The following is a 27,251-nucleotide window of genomic DNA, read 5'->3' as shown; positions in this document are numbered from 1 at the left end:
TGTAAATGTGCCCAATGGCAATTTTGTTTAAGCCTTCTTTGAAGCCAGGAATTTTAAGTCTGTGTTGAAACATGCTGCTGATTAAAATCAAGCTGATTTTTAGTTCACAAAAAAAAAAGGGAAAATGAAAAAAATTTATAAAGCTCTATCTGTGCAGAACTAATACTTCTATCACTGAAGTATATTCAAATGGCTTTTAAAAAATGTTCTGATGTCAGCAAAACAATACCAATTTCTAGTCCATTTTTAAGATTTTTTTTTTTAAAGTAATTTAATAAAATTTTTGCTTCTAGGGGTTTTTTTTTAGGTATTTCCACCCTTCTCCCTCCCCAAATTATTTACAATTTGGTACCCTCTCTCTGTTACATGAAAGAAATAACTGGATAATACATTATTTTTTAAACTAGTATTTTGGAATCATCATTGTATTCTACTTTAATGGTAGACTCAGTTATAAAATATAGAGTCATCTAGTAAGTATGTAGAGCCATGACAGAAATATGTTATCATGCAAAAATGATTCATCCTATTTATTCTGATACTTTCTGCTGAAACTTCAGGGAGAAAAATTTCTTGTGCTTACTGTAACAGATAGGGACATTTCTTCCCACTTCCACTACAGCAGTTTATATGCATATTGACTTCCACGAGACTCTGTAACTTTATTTCTGTATTTACAAATGCCTGAAAGATATTTTACAGTATTTATTTTTGTTCCTAAAGACTAAATAAAATAGATTTAAAGTTTATTTTTATTTCAGAATGTTTATTTTCTGTTACTGCTGAAAAAACAGAAGTTAAGTATTTGCAGGATATAAACCCTTCTGTAGTTTTTTTTTGTTTGTGGTTGTGGTTTTTTTTTTCTTCTTCTTCTTCAGTAGTGTAGTGTAAGCCATTTCTGACTTACAGCATGGGAATGTATAATAAAAGATTCTTGTATACGCCCTAGATTATACATGTATGTAGGAGGGATTCATATGTCTGCAATTAAAATATGCATCAGATAAATATGATGTGTTTAGTATTTAAATAAATTGCATGTCATAACTAAAATGCACGTTCTCAGTAGTTCTGTATTCTGGATACGTTTTGGAAATGACATTTATAGATCAGTTTTAATGATCCAGTGTGACTTGTGCACTTACTGGTTGTATACAAAATGTACTCCTGTATTTTGTTGGATTTGTTCTTCTGAGTTTGCCAAACACCAATTTGTATGTTAAAGATCCCGCTTTCAAAAGGAAAAATGTGAATTAAGGTGAGAGGTCAACATGGCCACACAAGGAGCTGGTAAAGGACAAATAAAGACGAGGTTAGGTGCTATAATCACCTTCCTGTGTGAGCTATTGCAGTATCATTATGCAAACACATCTATAGTATGGCACTGCTTTAAGGTTTAAGAAACTGTGCAACCATAATGATTACTTTAAAATAGTGATTTCAATTCCATCTATTCCATTTGAGATAAAGATGAGAAGTGATTGCTAATGCACTTTACAAAGAGCTATATCTAGCGGATAATTTTTAACTCTTTAAGTGGATTAACTGCCACACTGGAAGTATCTTCCCCCCCCCCCCAAAGTATTGGCTTTCTCATCTGCTCAATCCTGTTGTCAGTTTAGAATCATTCTGCCTCTACCAATCATAAATATAAGTTAAAAAGTCATCTGAATTCCTGATGATAATTGTAGCAGGTTCAAATTTTTGTGCTTGTTGCTTCTTTTGATTGCTGGTTGGCATTTTAATTATTCTGGATTCCTAGACAGTGAGATAATTTTCATCTTGATTCAGATATGATTTATTATTTTATATATTTGGTCAAGTAATTTTTTTAGAAACAATGTTACTTTATCTCAAATCTTATTCAGGTAGAAAGATAGTACTGTGGTGACATTACCTACGAAGCTATTGTAACATGCTTCTGGTTTTAAATAGGAAAGGATAAAAGAACTGTTGTATATTTTTGAAAAATGTTCATCAACTTTTACCATGACAGTCTACTTGTGATTTTTTTTTCTATTTTTCCCATATCTGATAATTTCTAGCAAACTTAGGATGATACCTATGTTTTGTATCTCTAGTACAAATACCACTATCCCAGTGCAACTGTGTTTTTCTCAAACTATAAAGTTGTCTATCGAGCTTCAATACTTTTAACCTAAAAGCTTTATCTGGCAACTTAATAACTAGTGATTCCCTCTGCCTGTGGACCCTATGACCAGCAATATATAGACATTATGTGAACCTATGGAGTATTTTTTTCCTCTAAAAATTGCACTTCACATATGTCTGCTCACTTGTACCTCAATTAAAAGGAATTCAGACATCTGTATTACAACTGAGCTCTCTCGCTTGTTAAACTTTATTATCTATTTAGAAACTATGAAAAAAAAATGCTTCTCTATTTTTTGGGTGTCTGATAAATACACTAGTATTCTGTCACATTGCAGTTTTATAATTGGATATATGTCTTTCTGAAAGACTATAAAAGGCATTGTGTTCTTCTCAGGGTGGACAAACCAGTCTTCCCTTCAATAAACATTTATGTAGCCATGAGGATGGCGGTTTTCTGTGGAGATGTAATAATAATTTTGGAAAATCTGTGGTTTGGTAGTCCATTTAAAATTGGTTATTATTTTTTTGCTAAACTAACACCGCTTGGTCAGTTTGTTTAGTGTCAATGGATAAATTGCTTTCCACAGGGTGCCCAGGGAAGTGCTCTGCTACTTTGGCCTCTGCTAGAAACTTCAGTATTTGCTCCGGTAAAATTCCAGATTACAGATGAATATAGTGTGTTAGGAGCTGAGTGAGGAACTGATTTTTTAAATTTTTTTTTTTAAGCAGTTGCCTACAGGCTGCTTCACCTAAAAACATCAAAGCTTAACTGTTGAAAATAGAGTTGAAAATAAATAAAGTACAAAGGCCTAGTTCACATTATAGATTAACTGTCAATAAGGTATTCACTTGAAAAAGCCAACAAAAGCTGGAGGATGCTTCTGAGTGAGTTAAGTTTTCTGAAATGGTTTGCAATTATTTGGATGTTCTCTTACAAAGATGCTTACAACTTTAGAAATCCAGAGTTTTCAAACACCAATAAAACCAAAATGACTGTGTAAGTGGCAGCAACCAACAGGAGGAGGATGGGTGGTTTTGAATTGGAAGTTTTTACTGCATCATTATAACGATAAGGGATAGCTGGGAAAAGTATAGGTGCATTTGGGTTGGAATTTTTACTTAATTTTCAGTATGTAAAGATGCAAGAAATGGGAACTTGAATTTGTAGTGCAGCATATGATTTGATAATATTTTATCGTGCTAGAAACAGCTAAATACGTCTGTCTTCTCTTCCCCTCCTTAGTACGACACATCAATGCAAGAAACAATACTTACATCAAGAAGAATTTTTGCAGCAAAATTTTGACCACTTGTAAATTAGGATTTAGCATGTATTACCAGAGGCTTAGTTCAGTAAACTGTTATTTCCCTGTGATATATGTTTGCCTTGATGCAGGGTTATTTAGATGGTAGTTTCTGAGTGAAACAAAGTCAACTGTTTTGAAACACCACATAATGTTCCATGTCATAGTGTACAGTGCTGCTGTCATTATTTTAAAATTGGTAATTTTTTTTTTCTGTTTAATGATGATAGATGTGCTTTGTTTTAAATAGTGAAGTGGTTTGTACAAAGGGTAATTCCTCTTAAATGGAGCAATTGCTCATAGTGGACATTCACAGATCGAAAACAATTGAACTGAAACTTCAATATCAACCTTTTCTGTCTTTAACAAGAAAGTAGTTCACGGTACAGCTCTTGTATCAATGATGAAAGGAATCCACCATGAAAACAAAACAAAACCCAACAAATGCCCCACCTCTACGCCAGCTATTCCATTAGCGCTTACATGGTAAATTAGTGTAATTTTATTTGGGCCTTAAGCATTATGACTATGGAGAAAAGCTGAATTCCCCACTCAGTTACTTATGTCATGCTTCTAGATCTGATGATTTATAGGAGTCTGAAAGACTTTTCATCACATTCTTTCTTCATGGCTTAATTCAATGTTGATTTATTTGGTAGCATTTTCAATTGATGTAGTCAATAGTGTCAATAATGGCATAAGGATTAGAACAGATTATCTTGGTGCTAAAATTGTGTAAAGAATTAAAATGGATGAACAACTCCTGGGTATGGTTTACATTTTTTGTGGAGCACAAGCACATCAATTGCTGAATGCCACCATTTGAAGTTACAGTTTTAAGTGTGTGTCTTTTGCCTTTTACACTTTAGTGAGTCTTCAAAGGATCAGGTATGTTGGTTGCATTCACTAGCTCATATTTTATGATAACGCTGTTGAAACCTATCATGAGAACACTGTCTTTCTTTACCTAGCCCATTTATAATACTCTGTGGCTGTCCTGTAAAATCAGTCATTCTGACTTCAGCTGATGAAAATTTTTAGCATCTGTTAGCTTACAGATTGGAGCCTTTGCACAGTTTTGTTCCTCACTCTGCTGTTTCATTGCAATTTTCATGTGAGGACATACAACCTCTGCTTATGACTGCATGAGTGAAAAGAAGTCCACGTTACTAATGCTCACTCACCATCTGTTTTTCTTACAGCTGGGCCTTGAATAATTGTCCCATAGCTGCTGGACTGGGGGTAGGCAATCTTTTCAGGGGTCCTGATTCATTTAACCAGCTTCGCTGCCCCAAGAGAAACATAGCGCTTAGTTATTCAAACGTGTAGGGTAAAACCTGTACTTTGTCAGATAAATTACAGTACTCAAAAAAAAAAAAAAAAAAAAAAAAAAAAAAAAAAAGAAAGAATTTCCATGCTACAAACCATACCTGGTAGCTGCCTTTGCACTTTGAGGGGCCAGCGTGGCACCCCTGGGAACCTGTGTGGTGTGAATGACACGGAGCTCATGAGGTGGGGATGCAATTGTTGCATCCAAAAGTGCTGCCAATGTAGAAGTAAGGAACGTTGATGTCTCTGTGCTGCTTATCTTCACTAGGGTAAATAAGATAATTTGGTATTCACCAATAAACTTTGAAGCTGTTATTTGAAACTCCACCTCTGATTCAAGACAAATTTACGTATTTACATACCTTTTGTCTCACAAGAGCTGTTTTGTGGTTTTCTAGAGACTAATGAGGAGTGGTTTAGAGATCGAGTGGTGTAGCAGTACTCATTCTGAGTAAGAGCTAGTTTGGGGCATTTAACTACAGCCTTGTCATGCAAGGTCAGTCTCCTCTCACAATAGCAAGAGTAGGTGCTTTAGTTAAGTGCTTCCCTCCTTAAATACTAGAAAAAGGAAAAAAAAACCCCACACACAAACCAAAAAGCCCACTCTAAAACAAACAAAAAAACCCCAAACCCCACCAAACAAAACTAACCCATATGCCCCCGCCCCCCCCCCCCACCCACCCAGAGCCGCTGAAGAGGGTTTCTTGCTGCTTTGGACTGTAAGAGCAAGAGCAGTTGCAAAGGAGCTTCCAAGTGGCAGGAGCAGGTGAATGGTTTTCGCATAATCATTGTTTTTATAACTGGGCTCTTTGAACGTTTTAAAACACTTCAGCTGAAAAGTGATGGTTGGCTTTTCTGTTGTGAGCTCATCGTAAGTTGTCACTATTCATTGGTATTTGCTAAATCTGTATATAGATGATTATTTTCTGAAAAAATATGTGGTGTGGCATTTTATGGGTCTGTAAGCAGGGGGTTTTCTTCAGGGTGACTAGTACATGTTTCATTCAGTTTGTTTACATTGTTTTGACCAGTAGCTATGCAATACTAGACTGTAAGGTGTTTTGGTTTTCTGTGTGTGTATTTCTGAACCGATGAATAAATACTGTCACCATGTTTGAATTAATTCTGTTTAAAATATTTCTGAAGTGTTTAATAGGCAGTATAAATGAAAGTGATGAAAATTGTGACACCTGAATTTATCACTTTGCTTTATGTAGTTAGGATAATGTTAGTGGAAAGGAGCAGTCAACACCCTCTAAGAATCCTTCAAGCTTTCCTGCCTTTTAAAGGTGTATGTGCAATTGATTTATCAGTTTTAAAGTGTGATGTGTAGTACAAGAGCTCTCCTGAGGAACTGCTGTCATTTCTTTGCTAGCATTGCTGATTTACCTCTGAGTTGCCTAGTGCAGCGCCATTGACTTCTTTTACATTTTGCTTCCCCTCCTACTCTGTCAGTGCAGCAGCCCAGTGAATTTAATTAGAGAAAATAGCATATCTAATGTCTATAGTATCCTGACTAGTTGTAGTTGGGCCTTTGGTCTTTTGCACTATAGCAGGCTCCAGCTGTGGAGAGATCTCACTGTGTTTTGATCCTGCTCCTTCTCATTGTGTTGAACACATGCAGAATCAAAATTAGATACTGTAGTAAGAACTGAAGCATTCAGTGAATTATTTTTTGTTCACAGTGAGTCACTGATTTTTTTTAATCCCCCCCCCGATACGGAAAGAAAGTGTGTGGTACTTTAGAATTGAAATATTTAAGATGTTCAGATGCTCATGAATAAGGATACAAGTGCTTTCGTCTTAGACAATTTTTTACATTTACCTTTTGACCCTTTATATCAAAACACCAGAAATTGCTGGTCTTCCTATCTGCAACATCTTAAATATGACTTTTTTCTAACTGTGCATAAATTTCATAGTATCCTCTCATATATATTTTAGGTCTGTATATATATACACCTCACCTAAAGTTATGACATGCCTTGTCTCAATTCCTTACTGACTTGCACTAACACTTATTATTATTATTACTACTATTAATATTCTACAGTTTTGAAGGCTGCTTGTTTGGTTTTGCTTCTCATAGCCTCTTCTTTTATTGCTATCTTCATTATCTCCACAGTGGCCAGTAAGCCTTCTGTAAATTAAGTAGATGATTAAAGTTATTGATTATGGGCATAAAACTTTTTTTGTGAACAAGGGGTGATAAGAAGTTTTAAAATATAAGCTTATGTTTTCATAATGGCACCATCTTTCATAGGACAGTGTGAATTTAAAGTGTGTGTTTGAAATAAGTTTCATTGCAGAGGGAGGCAAAAAACCTGTGAAAAGTTCTTCCAGAGAACAAGATCTTGTCAAAACAGAGATAGCAGGAAAATTTGGGGGTGAAAAGAAGCCAGGTAGCGCATCTATTCCATGAACATCCCCTGCTTTCTTAAGCTTTTTTTCCTTGTCATGTATTAGTCCTATCTCTGGGATGTTACATGGCTGCATAGCTCAATTAATGCTCTATGGCAGGAGGAGGAAAAAAATGTCTCTCTCTTGTCAGAAGCGAAGTTATTTACTTTCAAAAGCTGACAGAATAGCACTGCAGGGGCTTCATTTATTTCCGTTCAGAATGTCATTATTGTGTAATGCAGAGGGACTTCTGCATGCATTGCAGGCTTATTCTTGTAATCTTTAGTCTGCTGGATGGCTGCAGAAGTGTAAAATGGCATACTGGGATGTTTCCCTATTCCGACTTGAGCTCGTTCACTTTTGCAGAACTGCATTCCAAGTGTCTTAAATATTTACTGCTTAGATGGCAATAAATGTGTTTGTCGGTGGTGCTGATGCTTGATACATTTGGAATCGTGCTCTGGCCTAGCTGGAAGACTGATTGTATCCTTAGTTACCTTTATAATGTGTGTCATTTCTCCTGTTGGGTGCCATATGGTTTCAGACTGCTTTTTCAGCATTACTTTCTCTCTGTCATGCTCTTTAGTTTTTCCAAGTCTAGCCCCAAAAGGAATATTTCAATGCAACACATTTTATAAAGCCTACTTGCTATTTCATTTCAAAGTTTGGAAAACCATTCAACTTTGGTTTTGTTGTTGTATTGCGTGTACTTCAGGGGCAAGATAAGTAGTTGTAATGATCCCCATCCAAGTTCATGTCTGTCACTGCAAAAATGCGGGACTGTTCAGAAATTGCAATTCCAAGAGTTTTGGTTTGTTTTTCCTTTCCCGTTGCTGCCATTTTCTCCAGTTCCACTTCAAATACCACACTTGGCACCTGCACATGAAATTGCCTGTTGCTCTGTGGAATGCCTAAAGTACAAACACTGATACAGCTCGCTTCAGAGTTCCTCATGATCATACATTGCCCGTCTTTCTGCCCACTCTTAAAATAAATAAATAAATAAAATGCTCCAATGGAAAATCACTTAATTTGGAAAGGAGTCACTTTTTTAGTGATAGCTGATTTTTTAAAGTATTTTTTTTAAAGACTAACTATATTTTCAGTAGTTTTTTCCCGTTTGAAGTGGTAAACTAAACATTTTAAAAAATTTAGAATTTGTTCATTAGTAGTAGATTTTATTTGAACACAACCTGCCTTTAAGTGAAGGGGAAAGGATTCTACTTCCAAATCAGCTTGCTTGCTTCATTCCTTCTTTTCTCTTCCTTTATTTGAAGACATAAAATCCAATAAATTTCTATTGCAGTTGCTGGGCTTAAGGGAGAAAAAGGAGAGGAAAAGTACAAAGCTATTGGGAAGCGTCAAACACTGAGAATGATGAAGTACATTTCATAGCAGCCAATTCCAACCCCAAAATCCCTGTTGTGCAGGAAGGCTTTCCAGCTCACCCAGGAAATGCAGCCATTGCACAGCACACTATTAATGATTTATACACACCGCGCCACTGCTTTTGTTCACTGGCGGAGCCAGGTTGTGTTAATAAAGGAATTTCAGGGAAAAGGGTCCTGGCATGCTGAGTTGTTTTGCTCAATGCGGTGGATGCTGCCTTCATAAATCAAAGGAATTTAGTGCTTTACAACCTTTCAGAGCTGCTGAGGGTGGGTTGTTGGTTTTTGTTTTCTTTTTTTTTTTTCCTTTTTTTTTTTTTTTTAATCTGATTCACCTAGGAATATTTTCATTTCTTTTCTATAAAGAATGAATGAACTACTGGATGAGATCTCTCTCAGCTCTTTTAGGGTTGATTGGTTTGCTTCACAGTGGAATTATACTTCCATTTGTTTTCCATTTGGTATTTATGCTTTATGGTGTTGTCTATGGAACGAGACTAGCATGGTTTTATTAACATAAAGAAATGCAGATCACATTATATTCTGTCTTGTTTCTTAGAAAAAACTAAATAAAATGTAAAGGTAAATTATGTTTGCAGTAGGCAAAGCAATTTTATATTCTTGAGCCAAAATAATAATAAAAAAGTAATAACAATTATTAAAGCATTGCTCATTTTAAAATCAAGAAGATTTTTAATTAGCAGAAATACACTTCTGTATTCTTTTTCAATAAATATGAGTGTTAGATTTCAGAGTTGCTTCTTTTTATCTGGAAACTTTGTTTCCTAATAATAGCAAATGCAGGATTGGGTACTTAATTTTGTATTAATTTACATAATGATTGTTTTCCATTGGTGTATTGACATTGCTAGAGAAAATTTGTATCTACACTTGATAATAGAAATGAAGGTGAAGGATGGTTTGAGAAAAAGCTCTCAAATTCTCATGTGAAGTGGAGCATTAAACAATGTTATGGGACAGTCGCCTAGAAAATAAACACTTGGTTTGATACTTACAGAATCTAACCTTTACTTTCCATTTTGTTTTACAAAGGGGGGTGGGAGTAGAAAATAATTACAGGGAATGTGTGTTGCAGCTAAAGGGAATCTGGCTTTTCAGGGGGATCCTAAGACATTGTCTTACACAGCAGGTACAGTGGGTTTTGTCTGTTCGGATCATTCAGTGTCACTGGTTCATGTAGCTTTTGCCTACCGAGCACGTGGCCCTGTCCTGGCTTTGTGGCAGTCGAGGCGGTGGTTCCCCCCAGGCTGGGAACGTCAGCAACGTGGGAGTCAGGACTGCAGAAGTTAAAGCGACTTCATACCAAGAGGCATTTTTTTGTTTGTAGTTGATGTAGCCTGAAGGCAGATAAAGAACATCTTTTCCATTTTTATCCCTGGTTTAAATATCGAAGATTATTATAAGACAGGTGCCCAGTAAATGAGGTTTCTGTTTATAAAGTACCATTTCTGTATTTGTTTGTCCTCTATTATTTGGGTGCGTGAGTGTTTCATTGTATCTAATTATGTCTGTGAGGCACAAGACAACAGTCAACATCTGCTCTGTTGTTTCCTTGGTTTACAGATAGCTTTGATGGGTTATTAAACAATCTATTTTTCAAACAGAAAACAGGGAAACAAGCTGCACCCATATTATGTAATTTTGTAAAGGTACATTATGTAATTAGTTGTCTAGTGTTTGCACAATCTTTTGTTTTGGTTGAATAAATGCTACTCCATTAAGAAACATGTGATTATCTTGGGCAGTTTTTATTTAATAGTGAATTTCTAGTTTATAATATATGGGTTAAGTTGATTTTGCCACTACTAAATTGATTTCGCCATACATTTTGTTTTGAAATAATGTGCTGGAGTTGTGAATGCCAATACCAAAACCAGAAATGTGTATTAACTTCCATTTATTACTGAAACAGCTACTGATGAACTCTTACTGCTCACAGGAAAAATTATTAATCAACTTGAATTATTTTGGAGTGGAAGTTTACACTGTTGCCAGAGCATCATCTGGGGAAGGCAATGCTCAACGCTGGCAGGTGGTGCTGAGGGCAGCAGAGCCCAGGTACCCCCCTGCCAAGGGATGCTGTGCTGTGTGTGCGGGGGGCAGCACTGCTGTGCTTGCCTCTTCTGCAAAGGGGTGTCCTCTGGGCAGAGTGCTTGTCTCATTATCTCTTTCGAATTTTGGGGGTTTATGTTAATGTACCTGTCCACTGTGTTTTCTTCACATAACACCGATGTCCACTATACTCTCTCTGGATGGATGAAGGCAAATCGCTGAAAAATTCCAACTGTGCAGCATGTGGTTGGTTGTGCCTCAAAAATAAAATGTAGGAGAAAATTTCCCAGATGCTAATGATGAACAAATCCTAAAATTAGGCCTGCTGCAGCTTTTAGCACTGCAGAAAGTTATCTATTAAAAAAAAAAAAAAAAAAAAAAAAAGGAGGAACATGAGTTCAGTATTTTCATGGCCATTGGGGTGCCAGTGTATACCCTTACAGAGCTACAGCCACCTATAGCTGTTCCTTACGTGTGTACATTTGAAATGCTGCACATGTAATGTGCTTGGTTTATGTACACAGTTTTTTCCATGGAAATACGGTTGTTCAATATAATTTTAACGTGGCATGAACTACCCTTGTATAATTTGGAAAAACTGAATTCAAAGGAAAGAGCATAATAAGCATAGTTACTCATACAAGTAAGCGTGTTGACCAGTCTTGTGGGGCTGATGTTTCAGGTGCTTGTTTAAATGTTGTTTTGCAAAATGTCATCCAGTTTTTTAGGATAGAATGAAAATTCCTCACTTTGGGCAAGGGCTTGTTAGAAATACTTTATACTCTCCCTCTCACCTATCTGTGTGCATCAGCAGCCAAAGACGTGGATGTAGACCAGGGATTTCGGCTCTCTTCAAGTGTCAGTAACTGCTCCTCAGTAGACCTGGAGGATTACACTTGCAGTTTTGATGCTCCACAAAGATGTGACAAATGGAAACTCAAACAGGACCTTCTAAATAGTTTATCTAAAAACCAAAGGAATGCCAGGGTTGTGCTGTTTGTAGGGAACTTTGTTTTCAATGTGTTTCCAGAAACCCACTGCAGGGTGGGGGAGGAGCGGTAGGTTTGGGTTTCGTAGGTTTTCTTGTTTGTTTTTCTTTCCATAATGTTTATTGTTAGATGGTTTGGTAGGGTGTGTCTCTTAGGAACTGCTTGTTATGAACAAACAGATGTGTTCCTGTACAACCAAAGAAACCATGCAGGTGTCTTCAAATGTCCGTGTGGGAACAGAGCAGTCACTATTTTTTCATGGTATGCAACACAGAGATGGATTTTAATGGGAGAGAAAACTGGGATGAGAATTTCTGTGGCGGTAGATCAACACAGTTTATTAACATCCACTAAGGATGTTATCCTTGGCTATGCTGTAACATTAATGCATTTTACAGTTTACATGCATTTTCTTTCATCATCATCTTCCTGTATATTCTGCTTGAGAATAGTTTTAAGCACTTACTTGCACTAAAATTATGCAAGTGGTGGTGCCCACTTCCAGCACAAAATGAACTTTGAAACTGCTTTATGAAGATTGTAAGGGAAGGTTATTTTCACAGATTTGTGAAGGAAGCTGAGTTACAGCCAGCAGCATCTGATCTGTGGTAGGGGACACTGTTTGTACAGCTTCATGAAGAGTTAGGACTATGGAGCACAAAACTGTTCAGTGTTTTTACTTTGTATAATCTGAAAGAGCTAATCAGGGCTGAACAGTAGAGGACAAGAATTCAGGAAAATTAGCACTCTTACTAGTACCACAAATAGTCAAACAGATCAGTAGACAGCAACAGAAGTTGTTAACTTCCATTGCTTATGCAGTAGTACTAGATCACACAAGCATCTAAGGTTGTGAAGGAGACATTAAGAAAAAAATTGAGAGGGATATAAAAACCTTTGAAAATCATTTATATTAGAATTCACTAGTCCCAGTTGATTTGTTAATTATTCTGAAATCTGTCAGTTCTGTAGAAATAGCTACGCAGCACTTTTTTTGTCATCGCAATACCAGCGGGATGTTCCAATAACAGCATTTATAATCCAGATGTGCAAAAGTTATGTCTGTGGGACCAACAGGATATGAACTTTCAGTGTGGTTCCAGTTTCTTGAGCAAGAAAATTCAAAACTTATAGGGCAATATTACATTACTTTTCTTTTTTTGTTTTCATTTGTTCCACGCAATTTGCTGTTTTTGCTGTTTTGCTTTTTTTTTTTTTTTTTTTTACTAGACAGTATTATGGGTTGCATTTAAAGCAGTGTTTAAAAATCTTGAGAAAACGTAAGATGCTCTTGGTCAAAGAGTTTGAGTTAAATTTTTGGTGTCTGATCCTATGGTGCAGTGCAGGAGAATTGGGCACATCCCAGGTCTTAGAAGGAGACTACTTACTCTTTGTCTTATTTCTTGAAGCAACAAAATCCTGCTTGTATCCAGCTAATCAGCTGATATTGAGGTTAAGTCAGCCGCAGTACCGCTTTCAATAAAAACAGAAATAAGCCTCTTCTGTTGTCCTCCTTTGCACAAATTTACACCAGTCCTTTGCTGGTGCGCTCCAAGGGCACAGACAAAGGTGGATTAAAACCTAAATGAAGGTGAGATTAAAAAGGCTATTCTTTCTTTATTACCTTCTAATTTAAAATGGAATTAACCAAAAGTAAAAAAGTTGAGAAGTGGATGACAGGAAAGGCTCTTACCATCTGGCATTGATACAACAGGCTCACGGTTTTCTGTTCTTCAGCGCCTGTTGTATCGTCTGTTGTTCTGATCAATAGCGCGATCCCTGTAGGTGTGTGCTGGCCTGAGGAAGCTGTGGTGAGAGAGAACATGAGAAATCAAGGGGTCGCAGGAATTCAGTATCCGCTGTGGTTGCTGAAGAAAATCAACTGTTTGGTAGAATAGTTATTTAGGACTGGAATGTGTAATGAATATGTAGAATATTGTCTAAATGGTCTTGAGGGAGGGAAGGAAGGAAAACGGGTGTTGTGATTCTTCAAGGTGAGATCTGTTTACTGTATTCCCAGGATGTTTTGTTGAAGCTTAATCTGGGGAACTTTATTCTTTCAAAGCAGTTTTTCTGTGTAGTAGCTGTTCAGGGTTCAGGTGAGGGTGCCTGCACAGGATACCAGAGCAACTGCTCTCACGCTGACCTGGCCTGAGGCACAGACCCTCGGATATGGGCCAGAGGGATCCGATCCATCCCAGGAGAAGGCAGACGCCGCTGTGCCATGCGACCCATTGGCCGGGCAGGCCGTGCCCAGCAGCTGCCTGTAAGCCGTCAGGCTGAGCTTAGGAGTGGGGGCTCAATTGCTGAACATGGGATTAAGTGCATCCCCAAGCAGTTGCTTTAGGAGATCTCTACGCGACTGAATTGACTTCAGACATCAAGTAGCAATGAATCTGAAAGAGCTTTCTTAACTTTGCGGTATCAGGTTTGGAGGCAACCTTCATATCAACTGCACTTTCTAACGCTTCTAGCCAAATCCTGCCTGCCTCAGGCGCTCCTCTCTTGCAGTGCTTGGCTAACCTTCAGCATTTGGAAATTATTGCCAATGTCTTGAATAGAGCTGAATTACAGCTCGGGTTACATCTGATGCCTTCAAGTCCTGATGTTTTATCTCTGAAGAATATGAAACTTGTCAGTGGTGAACAGAAATTCCCTCCGACCCCTTTAAAGACCTGTAGGGTCTTTATTATTTTGGGGGTTGAATAAGTTGTTTCTCCAAGGCACCCTGCTTGCTAAGGATATCTACCCTATGCTGTTTTCTGCAATCAGAGCGTTGCACTTGTCATCATAGGGTGCTTGAATGATGTATTTATACAGGCAGGAGGGATGGTTTAACACCATCTTCAGATTCACTGTGCAGTCCTATTAATACGAACTCAGGGGAACGAGTAGCTGTTACTTGTCAGCAAATCCTGAGTGTATTAAGGGGGTGAAGATTGGAGGCTTATCTCAACTTTTTAAGAAATGACAGATAAACTCAAGAGCAGAGTAGTGAAAGATATCTGAAGTAGCCTGGAGATGGAGAAGAGGTTGTTCCCGAAGAAGCCAACAGTGAAAGTACAACTGATTTGATATGCTGTCCAGCCAAGAGGAATTACGTAGTAAAAGCCGGTAGGGAACTGCATAAGAAAAAATAAGCAATGCTGTGCTCATTAAGACATAAGAAACACAGCGAAGACCTATGCAACACAGCTTCGATGTTGTACATAAGTGGTAATGTACACATGTCAAAATCAACTCTTGGTAGGTAAAGCAATAGTATTTTCCTCCAGCTGTGCAGCTAAATTCTCTTGAGTGATCCAGGCCGCTACAAGAGAGAGAAGCTCCCTTTATAAATAGAATTGTACAGGGCCATGGAGCTGTTCATTGAAGGAGCTCTGCCCTGCAAATGGTTTGCATCGCCATGTGTGCTGTGCCGCTCTTTGTAGATTTAAAAGACGATTTGTGGTGTGACTGCTGTCTAATGTTATCCTTCTTTCTAGTTCAGTGTCCAGCACCTTAAATAACTGAAGTTCCCAGATTAATCCTGCTTTAATTTTAACACAAATTATGGCACAAAACCACCAATCTGCTTGTGATTCAGAATCTAATTCATTTGAAAACACTGCTAAGTTGAAAGGCACCTATAGCTATTTGCTTGTTTTTTTTCAGGGAGCAGTGATTCACAGGTGGTTCTCTGGTTCTGTGCCATGATACGTATGGCTGATGGAAGATCCTTACCTGCCCCTGTAGCCAAAGGGAAGTCCAGCCACAGAGCATCCCTTAACTTCATTTTCTAACCTGGCTTCCTCTCTCCAGCATACTTTTATCACCTATGTAAGTGAATGTGTTCTGTGACTCACTGAAGGGTAAATCATTCTGTCTGCTCTCAGGAGACAAATGTCTATCTCTAGCAATCCAGTCTAAGAAGGAACTGAAGGTTTCTAAAGATGAAGAAGAGGGCAAGCCACTTCTGTAAAAATCTCTGCCTTCACACGTTCCTGAAAAAGTAAAGTAGATGTGTACCTTTTGAATGTGTGTACTCTTTCATATTAATGTTATAGGTGATCTCCTTGTACCAGACACAGTTCTCTTAAAAATAGATTTATAGTCTAAGATTGTTACAAATTATCAGCTGAATTGCAGAGGAAAAGGGATGTTGGTGGTCATCCCACCCAGCAGTCACTTCATCCCCAGGAAGTATTTCTGCGTGGCATCCTGGCAAGAGGAGGTTTTTTGAGCTGAAGGATAAAACTTCCAGATGTTTATAGGACATTCTTACCTGGTATGGGGACATTACAGGAGAAAGCCTGGATGCCATTTTGAGTGTAGTTAGGAGGGGAAGGAGTGTAATATTCAAGACAATATGAAGAAGTTATTAATCTTTTGGTTGTTTACGTGACTAGCTTGGGTTGCAATAGGCTGAAGTGAGCCCTTGAAGGTGATAACAAGTACCATATAGTTGCTGAGGTAGTAAAAGGGTATGTTGTGGGAAAGTGCACGAGGGAAGAGAAGTGATCTTTGTGAGAGCATTCCAAAAGAAACACAAAGGAGCCGTGCCATGCTTCAGCTGGTGAGTGGCAGGTGAAGCAGTGCACAGTGCTGGCAACAGAAAAGAAAGTCTGGAGTTAGTCAAACCAAAGAAAAAGGTTTGGCCATGTATTCAGAGACCAACGTTTGCTGAGATATTGCGTTTCAAATAATACAAGACCAATTGGCCTATAATGTGAAAGCCTTGAGTTTTCTAGTGCTACAAGTTGTTTCCCAAATATTCTTCCTCAATTTTTGTGTAAGGTGATTCTGTCTGAAGCTCTTGTAGTCAGCAGGGTATTTATCTTTATCTTTGAAGTCTCTCAATTTACCACCATTGTATATTTAAAAGAAAAAGGCTAGAAAGTTGAACTTCAGTGGAAGCGAAACATTGTTGATTTCTGATTGAAAGAATCAGCTAGGTTCATCTTGAACTGCGGCTAGTTTTTTTATTTGTTCTTGAGAGCTGAAGTGATTTTCAAGTAGAAACTTTAAGTTCAGAAGAAAAACAAGTTAATACCAAATGTTCTTTATCCCACAAGTGTTCCACACACTTTAAAAAGATATGCTGTCCCAGCTGTAAACAGCTTCTATACTCTTGCCCTATACGCTAGTATAAACAGAGATGCTTAATAAACTTGACAGACTCTGATATCTGCCATACCTGTATCGATATGAGATCAGTAGATACCTTTGGTTTGTATATGTGAAAATTTGTACTTTAAAAGGCACTAAAATATCCACATTGTATTTTGGTTCTGTCGGGGTTGGCTGGGGAATTGACACTTGGCATGAACAGTTCCTACGTGTACTTCGGGATTTGCTGGGAAAAGTGGAATGGAGTCAGCAGCTGAGGACAGGGGTCATGTCCGGATAGTGCTTCTGGTGCCCTTGAAGAGCCTTTGGTCCCAAATGTCTTTTACAGAAAAGTGGAAATAGTCTTTGGAAGATGAGTGGAGTAGTTCTAGAAGTGGCATCAGTCATGGTTGGGAGGGTGGGGAAGACATTCCAGACAGCTTGCTCTATCTACCAGTATCTGATTTAGTGCCTGGGTCTGCTTCACTCTGGCAATGCTGTCAGTGGCGGCTCACCTTCTCTTTCAGAGCATGCATGGTACTGATCTGCTAATACTCTTTTTTAGGGACAATAATCAAAAGTTTCCACAGATGATGGAAACTACCAGGAGACCTGGAAACTACTTCATCCTGTCAGCTCTGGGTTTTCCTTTACCAGAAAACCACTGAGTAATGTTAAAGGTAAAATGCAGGGCATTTGGACAATAGGAAAGGTGGCCAGGAAGCAGGAGGCTTGGAGTAGAGCTTAACGGAATCAAATATGACACACCATAAGCTACAAAGAGGGTGCCAAAGTGGTACCTCAATTATTTATGATCTGTGAGATGAGAAAGTTAACCCAGTGTTGGAAGGAAGTAGAAATGATTTGAAGTTTGTTGGTGTTGAATAGCATTTGGAAGAACCATTGTTTGTGGTATTTTGAACTAGATACAGGCATTAAGAAGAATTAATTATTTGGCAGGAAGGTGGTCTAAATAGATTACTTCTGTCAGGATCTGATTAGGGCACATTTCATTGATTGGCTGATGACTGCATTGCAGGGATCTGCCTTTTCCAAGCAATGTGGCTCCAGGGAAGTTATTGAAGTCTTTCCGTTTATTTTGTTTGTTTGTTTACCTTGAAATATAGCAAAACTAGGCACCTGATTTTGCCTGGAGAAGTGTTTTGGTCATTGTGTAATGCGCCAATTAGGCATTACATGCAGCTGGGTTCAAAACCTTGGCCCTTGTTGCATCATTTTCATTGTTCTTGTTCTTCCTGAATGTGTTGTTCCGTTTTCAGGATACTTCTGACTTTATTTCTGCGTGCATCTGTACTGTACAGTGGTTGCCATTTCCTTCCCATTTCAAATTACTTTTTAGCAAGTCCATGGTGAAACCACTATTAGAGCTCTCCTGTCAGTAGCTTCAGTTTTGTGCTAAAACATAATATTATGGCATTAGACTGCTGGGCCTGAAATACTTTTGTATTTTGTGACCTTCTACTGCTACCTTAGCTTGCTTAACCTAAAGGTGAAGCTTGCTGTTCACCTTTAAAACCAGCTTTTCATAAATAATACTTGCCTTTAGGCAAAATTCTGCAGAAATGAAACAAATACAATTGTGTATTTTGTGTGTATACATATTTTATATAAAAGTAGCGTTCATGTATTTTCTTGTTATTTTCTCGTCTTCTGTTTTTAAAATCAGTTTTCAGTTTCAAAAAATTCTTGAAAAATTTGAATTAAAACCAAAACCCCCGAAAAACACCCTGAGGTTTGGAAACAGCTGAAAGAAACACCCCCTCCATCAGCATACTGCAAATACCTTAGCATGTCACTTTTTTTCTAGCAGCATTAAAATTTTCTAGAATGTAGTGGAACTGAAAGCTGTTTAGTTGTTTAAAATAGATGATCTCCCGTTTTCCACCCACACACTTGCTTAATTTTTTGCAGGGGGTAAGAATCCAGGAGTAGGTAGGAAGTAAGTGCTGTCACCCTCGGTGGCTTCAGACAGGTGATTGATGTGCGTAGAACTGACCGTTCTAGCTCTGTCCTAGCAAAAAAAAAATTAGGGCCATGCTTAACCTTAATCTTGCCAGAGGTCCTGCTAAACTGAAACAGAATTATTAACATATCTAATACTCTTCTGGCTCATTCTCTGAGTCTTCAGCACTATGGTCAAATTTCATGTATTCAATGTATTCCTGCAGAGCAGGAGTGACCATTAATGCTAACTAATGGTGAACTGTAAAACTATAGATAAATTTCCTTTTTTTTTGTGGCTGGGTGGGAGAACAAATATGTTGGTATAAACTGGTGAAGCTGATATAGTTGCATTGGCGTAAGTTCAGAATTTGGCACGGGGCGGAGATGCGAGTAAAGCTGTATTGTACTTCTGTGGTTTTGATTCACAGAGGTTTGTGCGAACTTAGGTAGCTGGTGCACACATGGGACATCATCACAGAGCCCACCCAGAAAGTCAGAACTCGGATTTGGAGTGCCATACAGCTATACATTTAGAAGCATGTTGTTATAGTGAGGCAAGCAAAGCATCCTTTCATTAAAACAGGTAACTACAGTTTATTTTCAAAGTTTATTTTCATATATTACAATCTGCAATGTAGTAAATATAAATGCTTTTTACACGTTTGATATTTTCATTGTTCTTGAATGTTTATACTGCTTGAAAAGGGCTGGAAGGGTCCTCCTGTAAGTTCCTGAGTTCAGACTACCACTGCTATTGGCATCACATAATTTTCTTTTATAAGCTATCGTTCTTTGTTACTGTGCATTTAGAAGGCTGTTCTAGACCCTCACTTAGCCAACACCAGGATACTTTAAAAAAAACTTAAAATATTTTCAGCCTAAATGTATGCATAACTAGTTTTTCCTTGATTTTTAGTGTGTCAGGGTTTTCCTTAGCCTAAACAGTCTCTTCCTCCTACTGTTTTCTTCCCTGTTCACAGATTGTTTTGCTAGGGTAAACAAATCAAACTTTCTTAGGTTCCTGTTATAACATTAGTCGCTCCATTCCACTGAACAGCGCAAAAAGGGCTTTCCCTACAGCTGTTGTGGTTGACTGTGGCCATTTTTTTAAATATGGATAGAAAACTGTATGCTATTGGAAGTACCTCTAAGAAATTAAGAAATTAATTGAGAAATAAAATTAATTAAGGAATACTGATAATTTGCCTTTTCATATTTGCATCACACTGGCAGTTCGAATTCCTTAAACAGATGCAATGAGGTCCGGCTTTTCCTCCTCTGTTATTAGCAGAAGCATGACCTTACGTTTTGTCTTATTGAATTTCAGCCCATTTCTATTGAGGCAGTCCATAAGTTTGAGCAATTCTTTCTGTATAATATTCTTATCCTTCTCAGTCTTGACGGTATCGTCCAACTTTGTCATCAGGAAATTTCATCAGCATGTTGCCTTGTGCCAAAATAATTAATGAAAATGTTAAACAAAACTGTCCCAAAAGAGATCACAGAAAAGCTTCCCTTAAGTTTGTGCTTCCCTCTACAAATCATCTTGCTCTTCAGGTTTTCTAACATCTTATCAAATACATACATGCTGAAACAAAAAAATGACTAGCTATTTCACAGAGCGATTTAACAATCCTTATTTACGTCCATTGTCCCACTGGAGTCGTTTGAGTAAAGCTTGCAGAATCCATTTTATAATCTCCATTCCTAGGTGAAAGAAATCTTCTTTCTTTTCAAATGCAGCTCACTGTTAGGCCAAACAAATAGGTAATATTTAGAATGAACTTTTTTTTAGAAATGAAATACCTTTAAATGAGTTGTAATGGCAACTCGCTTTCTCATATATGCCTTTTGTTTATATATTTTTGTATGAAAGTTAATAACTGTTTTTTTATTGGAATTTATGATAATCTTTTGGCAAACACCACGATGTGTCAGCCTACTGTGTGCTTAATAATTAAACTGCAGGGTTCTGTTCCTTAATAAGAAAAGAGCAAGAAATATGATTAATAGCTAAGCGTAAGTCAAGATAACCAGCGTGAACAGCATTATCCCCAACAGAAAACTGAAGTGATTCTATAACAGGAGGTGGAACTAGGTAAACATCGCTTCATCATGTGACAATTGCTGCCCTCATTGGCAGTTTCTCAAAAGAGCATCACAGAGGGTCACAATTCAACATCTAAAGTTAGAAGTGGTATAAGGCTGCTAGTAACGAGGGCCAGCGGGCAGCTGCTAAGGTATATTTCTAAATCGTGCAACACGGCTGCCTTGATACATGAGAATCAATTACTGAAAACCTTTCACGATGGTCAAAATGTGACATTAAATAATTGAGTATCACATCAAATCTTGTCTGCAATTAGTTATCTGGAAAAGTAATTATGCAACAAAATCAAGTAGCTGAAATTAGTGATGTGAAACACTTATTCAAAGCCCGTAGGAGAGGATTTTTTTTTTTTACTTGTAACATGAAGTTTTAAGCATCTTGCTAATTCTTATTGAATTACAAAAAAAAAAATCTTGCTCACTTATAATTCTTGCCATTAGTCATATCTGCAGTAGAAGATACATTGCACGTGATACAGGTGTTAATGACTAAGTTTGGTTTTTTTTAAAGTAAAAATTATTAGCTGTGGAAGAGATTGTCTTGCAAGTAGTACTTTAAAAAGCGAATCTGTTTTCTTTAGGGGGAAAACAGCCTAAATTTCCCTCTTTTGTCTCTTACACTGAGAGTGTAAGTTTAATTGGAGAACAGATATGAAATACTCTAAAGGTCAAATTCATTCTTGTTAAAAAAGCTATGATAAATGTAACAACATAGATGTTGCAAAAGGTTAGAAAAGCCATTAAAATATAATTTACACTAATAGAAGTAGTTAGCTTGCATTAGTTAGCTCAAATATTTAAAATAAGCAAGAAAAACCGGGACAGAATATGTATCCAATGTAACAGACTCTAACTAAACTCTGACATGAATGTTTAACAGCTTATAAATACAGGGAAATGTTTATTTGTGCAATCATGATAAGTCTGATTAATTTCTAAATGGCTTCTAGTAGTAACTGTTGTCATGTATATGCCAGAACTGATAGCAAAATTAATTCTCATCGGTAGATCTGTACACAATTTGATCTGTATGTGTCTAGTACGTAAAAATCTGAACTGATGAAGAGTAGTTGGTTAGTCAAGTTACTTAAGCTGGTCCCAAAATAGCACCTTCCTTTTTCGGTAGAGTTAGGTTTGCAGCTGTTGTCTCTATCTGTTGTCTCTGAAGAAAATTTTAACATTGAGTTGCTGACGTCAATTTTTTTCTTTTTTTTACAGCTGATGTGGGCTTTGCCCCTGACAGAAGTTATTTGGTTCTAGCTCTGAGTTTGGAAGAAGTTGGTATATAGATTTTCCCCTAACTTTCAATTGATGTGTTTAGCTTTAGTGGGAGTAATACTATCACTTAAACCATGTTGTCGTCTCAAGGAGTTTTGCTACATCCATATGGAGTGCCAATGATTCTGCCGGCAGCACCATACTTCGCTGGACTTGTTCAGGTAATGCAAGGCCGCTTCCAACAAGCAACTTAACTCTAGTGCACTTAGAGTAATAATTGGAATTTTTATGGTTGAGAAAGCAAACACTTTTAATACAGGCAAAAGCTCTCATGTAGTCAGTGAGAAGACAGTAGGAAATCAAAAAGATGGATCACCCTAATCTGTGTATTGACATCTCTCATGGCTGAATAAATGGTGTAGTTGAGCTATATTTGCTTGTATTGATTTGTCTGCTGTTTAACATTCATGCCTTTGCTTCACGAGGTTGACCACAGGGCAGAGGATTTGCTATCCATTCTAGGTTTCTGAGGGAGTCAGCATTCCCACGGCAGGTCATAAGACAAAGTAACATACCATGATGTGTTTAGGTTAAGTGCTTTAGCACAGCAAATATGAATAGTGTTAAATATGCATTAATTCATATGTTATGCATCACCCTGAATGAAAAAGGGTTTGTGTTTTTGTGTGTATAGAAATGTATCACCTTCACAGAATAATGATGCACGTCATATTAACTCTTTTGAACCCTGCAAGTGTAAGATCTTGCTTTGGGGCAAGAGTTCTGTATTTCAGAAGTGATCTGGCAATTACTAGATCTAGTTGGTGGTGGTGTTGTCTGCTTTGGATTGTATTTTTTATTTTTTTTATCCAAAAGTGGTATTACAGAATTTTCTGCTGGTAGGCTTAGGATTTTGAACAGATTAAGTAGACATTAATTGAGCAAAAAGTATTTTTGTCGTTTACAGTACAAGAAGACAGTAAGAAAGGATTCAAGTAACATTCCCAGAATTGGAACAATTAAAAAGCCTGTGCCCTGTAAATGGCAGTAGTTAGATACTGTGCATTAACAGAGTCGAGAGGCACACGTGTGTGACAGCGCTTCTGTGCCACGCTAGTGATCAATCGAATTAGCTGTGGAGGAGAGGCACATTTTCTTTATGCTCCTTTACAGTTAGCTGATGTAGAGGGTCAATCACAGCTTGAAACAGATGTTTTTTCCCATATCGGTCCTTCCAGTAATTGAAGACTGTGAGTTCTCTTCCTCACGTTAGGCTTAATATCAGACACATATGTTTGAAATAGAAATATAGCATTGCATGGTGGCCATTATCAGGTACAGAAAAGCTGTGTCTTCCGAGACATGCAAGCTGATGCTATTTTTTTATGCAGTGAGACACAGCAGCACACTTGAACATGTCAAGCAGGCCTTCATATCCATTAGAATTTGGGGGTGAAGGTCGGACGCTAGAGCTCAGTCAGACCTTGTGCCATCCTGTCCAATAAATAATTACAAGCAAATCGTGCCTTTCACTCTATGCTGATTGATGTTGAAATTGCTTTTGAAAGTTCTCATAAGTTCCTGTTATAGATTAAGTGCCGGTGTAGGAAAAATAACTGCACCCAACTGAAATGGGTGAATGTAATCAGGTTTAATGGACTCGAGAGCTTGTTGGGAATTAAATAACTATTGATTTGTTGGAAAGTTGCTGTCATTACAAAATGCCACTCTGGACGCATTATCCAAGCAGACAGATTAGAAGAAAGGGCCCTTCGAAAATTCGGGATGCCTTATTTCAATCTTTTTTTCTTTTCTTTCTTTCCTTAGAAAGATAAATCCAGGCCTGTGCTGCTCCATTAGCATAGGTCTAAAATAGGCAAGCAATAAGAATTGTTCTACCACAAAATAGGTATGTTTACAAGTCCAGTTGAAAAGTGTTCTTCATGTGGATACTACCCTAGGCACCCCTCTTCTCTCCCTCTCCCTCATGTCACACCTGAAAAATGCATTTTGGAAACAAAATGAATGTTTAAGTTCTTGTCAGGGGGTGAACTGAAACATTAAATGGTTGAACCGCTTTCTCATCCCAAGCTTTTAGATCTGCATTTGCAGTATCTGCAGTCAGGTTGTGATACTAGAATGCTTATTGTTTATCTCTTAAGGTAAACCTAAGTGTCCAAAATAAATAGTGCAAAGGACACTTGATAGGCATATTTACATCATCCTCTTCTAAGCAGTAATTACATAATGTTCAGAACTTTAATGGAGATTTTCTTCAAAAATACGCCTTGATAAACTGATTATGCAAATATTTTTTACTGAGTTGCAGGTTAAGAGCCACAGCCCTCAAAGTATTTTTGAATACAAGGCTGTTTTAACATTTTAGAGGTTTATAAGATTGCAGTGTATTTATTTGCGTGGATATCTGCAGAAGCTAGATGTATTTCTGATTAGGGATTCCCCATGATTTCCAATTGGATTTACATCAAGATTGCATATGAAAAGTGTGTATAGAGTGTTGCATAGAGATTTAGGGGACTATTGTTGTGGGGTTTTTTTATGCTTTATGTTGCATGATTGAGCAAAGGAGAGCTCAGATCTCTGTGGAGGACTGTTAGTCTTTAAGGCTTCTGCACCTTCAAGTGCTGTATATTATTTTACTTTTTGCTGTGTATGTGCAGCCATTTCCAGCCTCTCTTCTTAAATTCATCAGTACACTCTATCCAACATCCTCTGCTTCCTTTTGTCACACCCTCTTGTCGCAGAGAACTGGAGTGTGTGAGATTTAGGATGAAGGAAAAAGGGCAGATACTGTGGATGCATCTGTGGAAACACTTTAGGTAGAGCCATGTCTATTTTCCCAAGTGCATGTATTATTCTATTAAGATTTATATTCATCTTAATGACATCCTATGTTTGAGTGAGATGATGAAGAATGGAATGCATATGTTCTTGGAGAGAGAGAAGGTAGTTGTTCAATTACAGATATGTCAGAATTTATCAAATTATGTGAAATATACTTGCAAACTTGGTTTTATTTTCCAACAACAAAAGAATACTTAAGAAAAAAAACCTAGTTGGAATGATGGTATTATTATTGCCTATGATTTCTGAACACTTTTTTAATGAGAAAAATAAAATATCCTTTCCTTTCCCTTCTTCCTCCTGGGTGAAACTGTAGGAGGAAAAAAAAATCACATGAAAGTACAAATGATGCATAAATAGCATTATGGCTCATGTGGGTGGAGAGAAGTTTTCTGACTTGGCACAAAAGATGTACTGGTGGCTTCGCAGGGTTGTCACCAGTGTGCTGCCATGAGGACCAGGGCAGGTGCCGCAGTCTGCCAGCTGTGGGCAGCAGGGCCACTGGGTGTCAAAACTTTGTCCTTTTGCTCCGGACAGGTGAGATGTAAAAAGAACCCAACAACGGTATATAGGATTAAATGGCAATCCAGTAAGGGACATAGTCTTCTGCCCTTGGTTCGTGTCCCGGTTTCGTCATTCAATTCCCATGGGGGAACCCTTGGTGGCGTGGGCACCGGGTGGTGGGCAGCAGAAGAAAACGACCCCTCTGCGTTGGCCGGGGTGTGGGACCGTTGTCGTCGGGAAGTGGGGCTGTGCGCCATGGCGCTGTCTTACCTGTTCTCAGAACAAACCTGGGAAATGACTTTCCATTGTTCATTAAAATTACGAAGTACAGCATCAAAAAAACTGTTTTGCAATTCATAGAAGGGTAGTATGTTTTGTACGATAATAAGTTAAACGTCTCCATGTTAGCTTCATGTTTCGTGGCTTTGAGTGTTCTGGGTATATAAAATCGTTGCAATGCTCTGGATATTTGCGATGTTAGGATTATGATAAAATATTTCAAAAACACAAGTGCAATATATGGCATTTTAATGATAGATGCTAAATTATTTATTACATGGCTGGTTTAGGTGGCTCAATTCCCATTTAGCAGAGAAAGAGGAGTTTGTATACATAATTATGCAAACTAATAAAGGTGAAATTACTTAGACTTTTCAATAAACTACTGGAACATTCTAAATAGAGCAACGATTCTATTTAATACAAAATGTGCTACTTTAAAGATTAAAAGGATGGTGTGTTTTTCTGAATATGGTCAGCATTTTTTTAAAGTATGCTTTTATTTAGCGTAGTGACCAGAAAAACTGGACAAGTTCTGAGGGTTTAAGCTTATGTTCATTGTTGAAGACTTCAGCTGGCTAAGCTAGACCCTTTCATTCTTTTTTTTTATTTGCTTATTTATTTGCGTGGTGGTAAAGGGGGGTAGAATAAAAATAGGAAATAGATAGCTGTTGATTAACTGTTTTAATAAATGGGGAATTACCATCCTTCTAAGTACATAATTCATATTTTTAAATTATTCTGAAGATGCTTTGATTATATATGAGCATCTGATTTTCCATAACTGGTTAACTGGTGTGTTTGACTGACAACTGGAAAAGTGGTAATCTGGAGGCAGTTCCATTTTTATTTCAGAGCTGAGATAATTGCCTAGAATATGCTGTAAAAAGTACTGGTGCAGACTTCTTCACAGTTCCATCTTTACCCGTCTGTAAAATCCTTGTTTTAGTGCTGTATTGGGAAGTGTGAGCAGCGAATGCATTTGAAGTGTTGGTAGATGCTAGCATGTTAGGCTACCTGCAAAGTCACGCTTGCTTCCTGGCCGTCCAGCTTTGGAGAATTTTGTGGATGTGTTGTGTTACCTTACATTTAAAAGTATTTTATAATTTAGCAGGTTTTATTTGAATAATACATTGGAAATAGAAATGATGTGGTTTAATTCTTCCTGTGTTGCCTGAAGTGGCGTGTAGTTGTTTCGTTGTTTTTAGATTATGATCTAGTGGGATGCAGTGCATAATTTCTGTTTACATTGGCTGAATTGCCTGTTTGAAATGCAGTAAGGAGATGATTTGCCTCAGATGCAGATTTATTCTGGCTCGATTATGTTGTTTTGTCTTTCAAGTGATAAAGGTCTCCTATTACTAGTACTATACTCCCAGCACTTTGTGAGTAGAGAACTAACATGTTTTACTACTCCAATCACTTTTCCTCTGAGTGTGTATTTTATTCTGCTTTTGAGAGTGTATGTCTAAAATTTCTTCTCTTAGTCTGAGTGGCAGAGTTTTTTCTCCCTTCTGTATCAACAAATGCTTTTAATAGGAGATGTGAGGTGGTGGTGATAGTGATGGATGTGGTCATATTATGCGTTAACAAAAAATTTCAGTTATCAATGTTTAAACCTCTGG

The 27,251-nt window shown here is 37.6% G+C and overlaps 1 protein-coding gene across 24 annotated transcripts in view; it reads left to right on the top strand.

Annotated features, from left to right (window-relative positions):
* RBFOX1 (RNA binding fox-1 homolog 1) overlaps positions 1-27,251 on the top strand; it is a 916,301-nt gene that overhangs the window by 632,667 nt on the left and 256,383 nt on the right. For 9 of the 24 annotated variants that reach the window (XM_040592434.1, XM_040592431.1, XM_040592433.1 and 6 more), the window contains 2 exons: positions 19,080-19,234; positions 21,979-22,199. The exons of the other annotated variants lie outside the window; for them this stretch is intronic. In XM_040592434.1, the coding sequence (XP_040448368.1) occupies positions 22,113-22,199 (87 nt within the window). In that variant the 5' untranslated portion in view covers positions 19,080-19,234; positions 21,979-22,112. The remainder of the gene's footprint in view (positions 1-19,079; positions 19,235-21,978; positions 22,200-27,251) is intronic. 24 annotated transcript variants of the gene reach the window in all.

Source organism: Falco naumanni, chromosome 4, assembly GCF_017639655.2.
Source record: "Falco naumanni isolate bFalNau1 chromosome 4, bFalNau1.pat, whole genome shotgun sequence".
Taxonomy (NCBI): Eukaryota; Metazoa; Chordata; class Aves; order Falconiformes; family Falconidae; genus Falco; species Falco naumanni.
The sequence above is the reverse complement of the archived record's forward strand: the minus strand, read 5'-3'. Positions and strand labels throughout refer to the sequence as shown.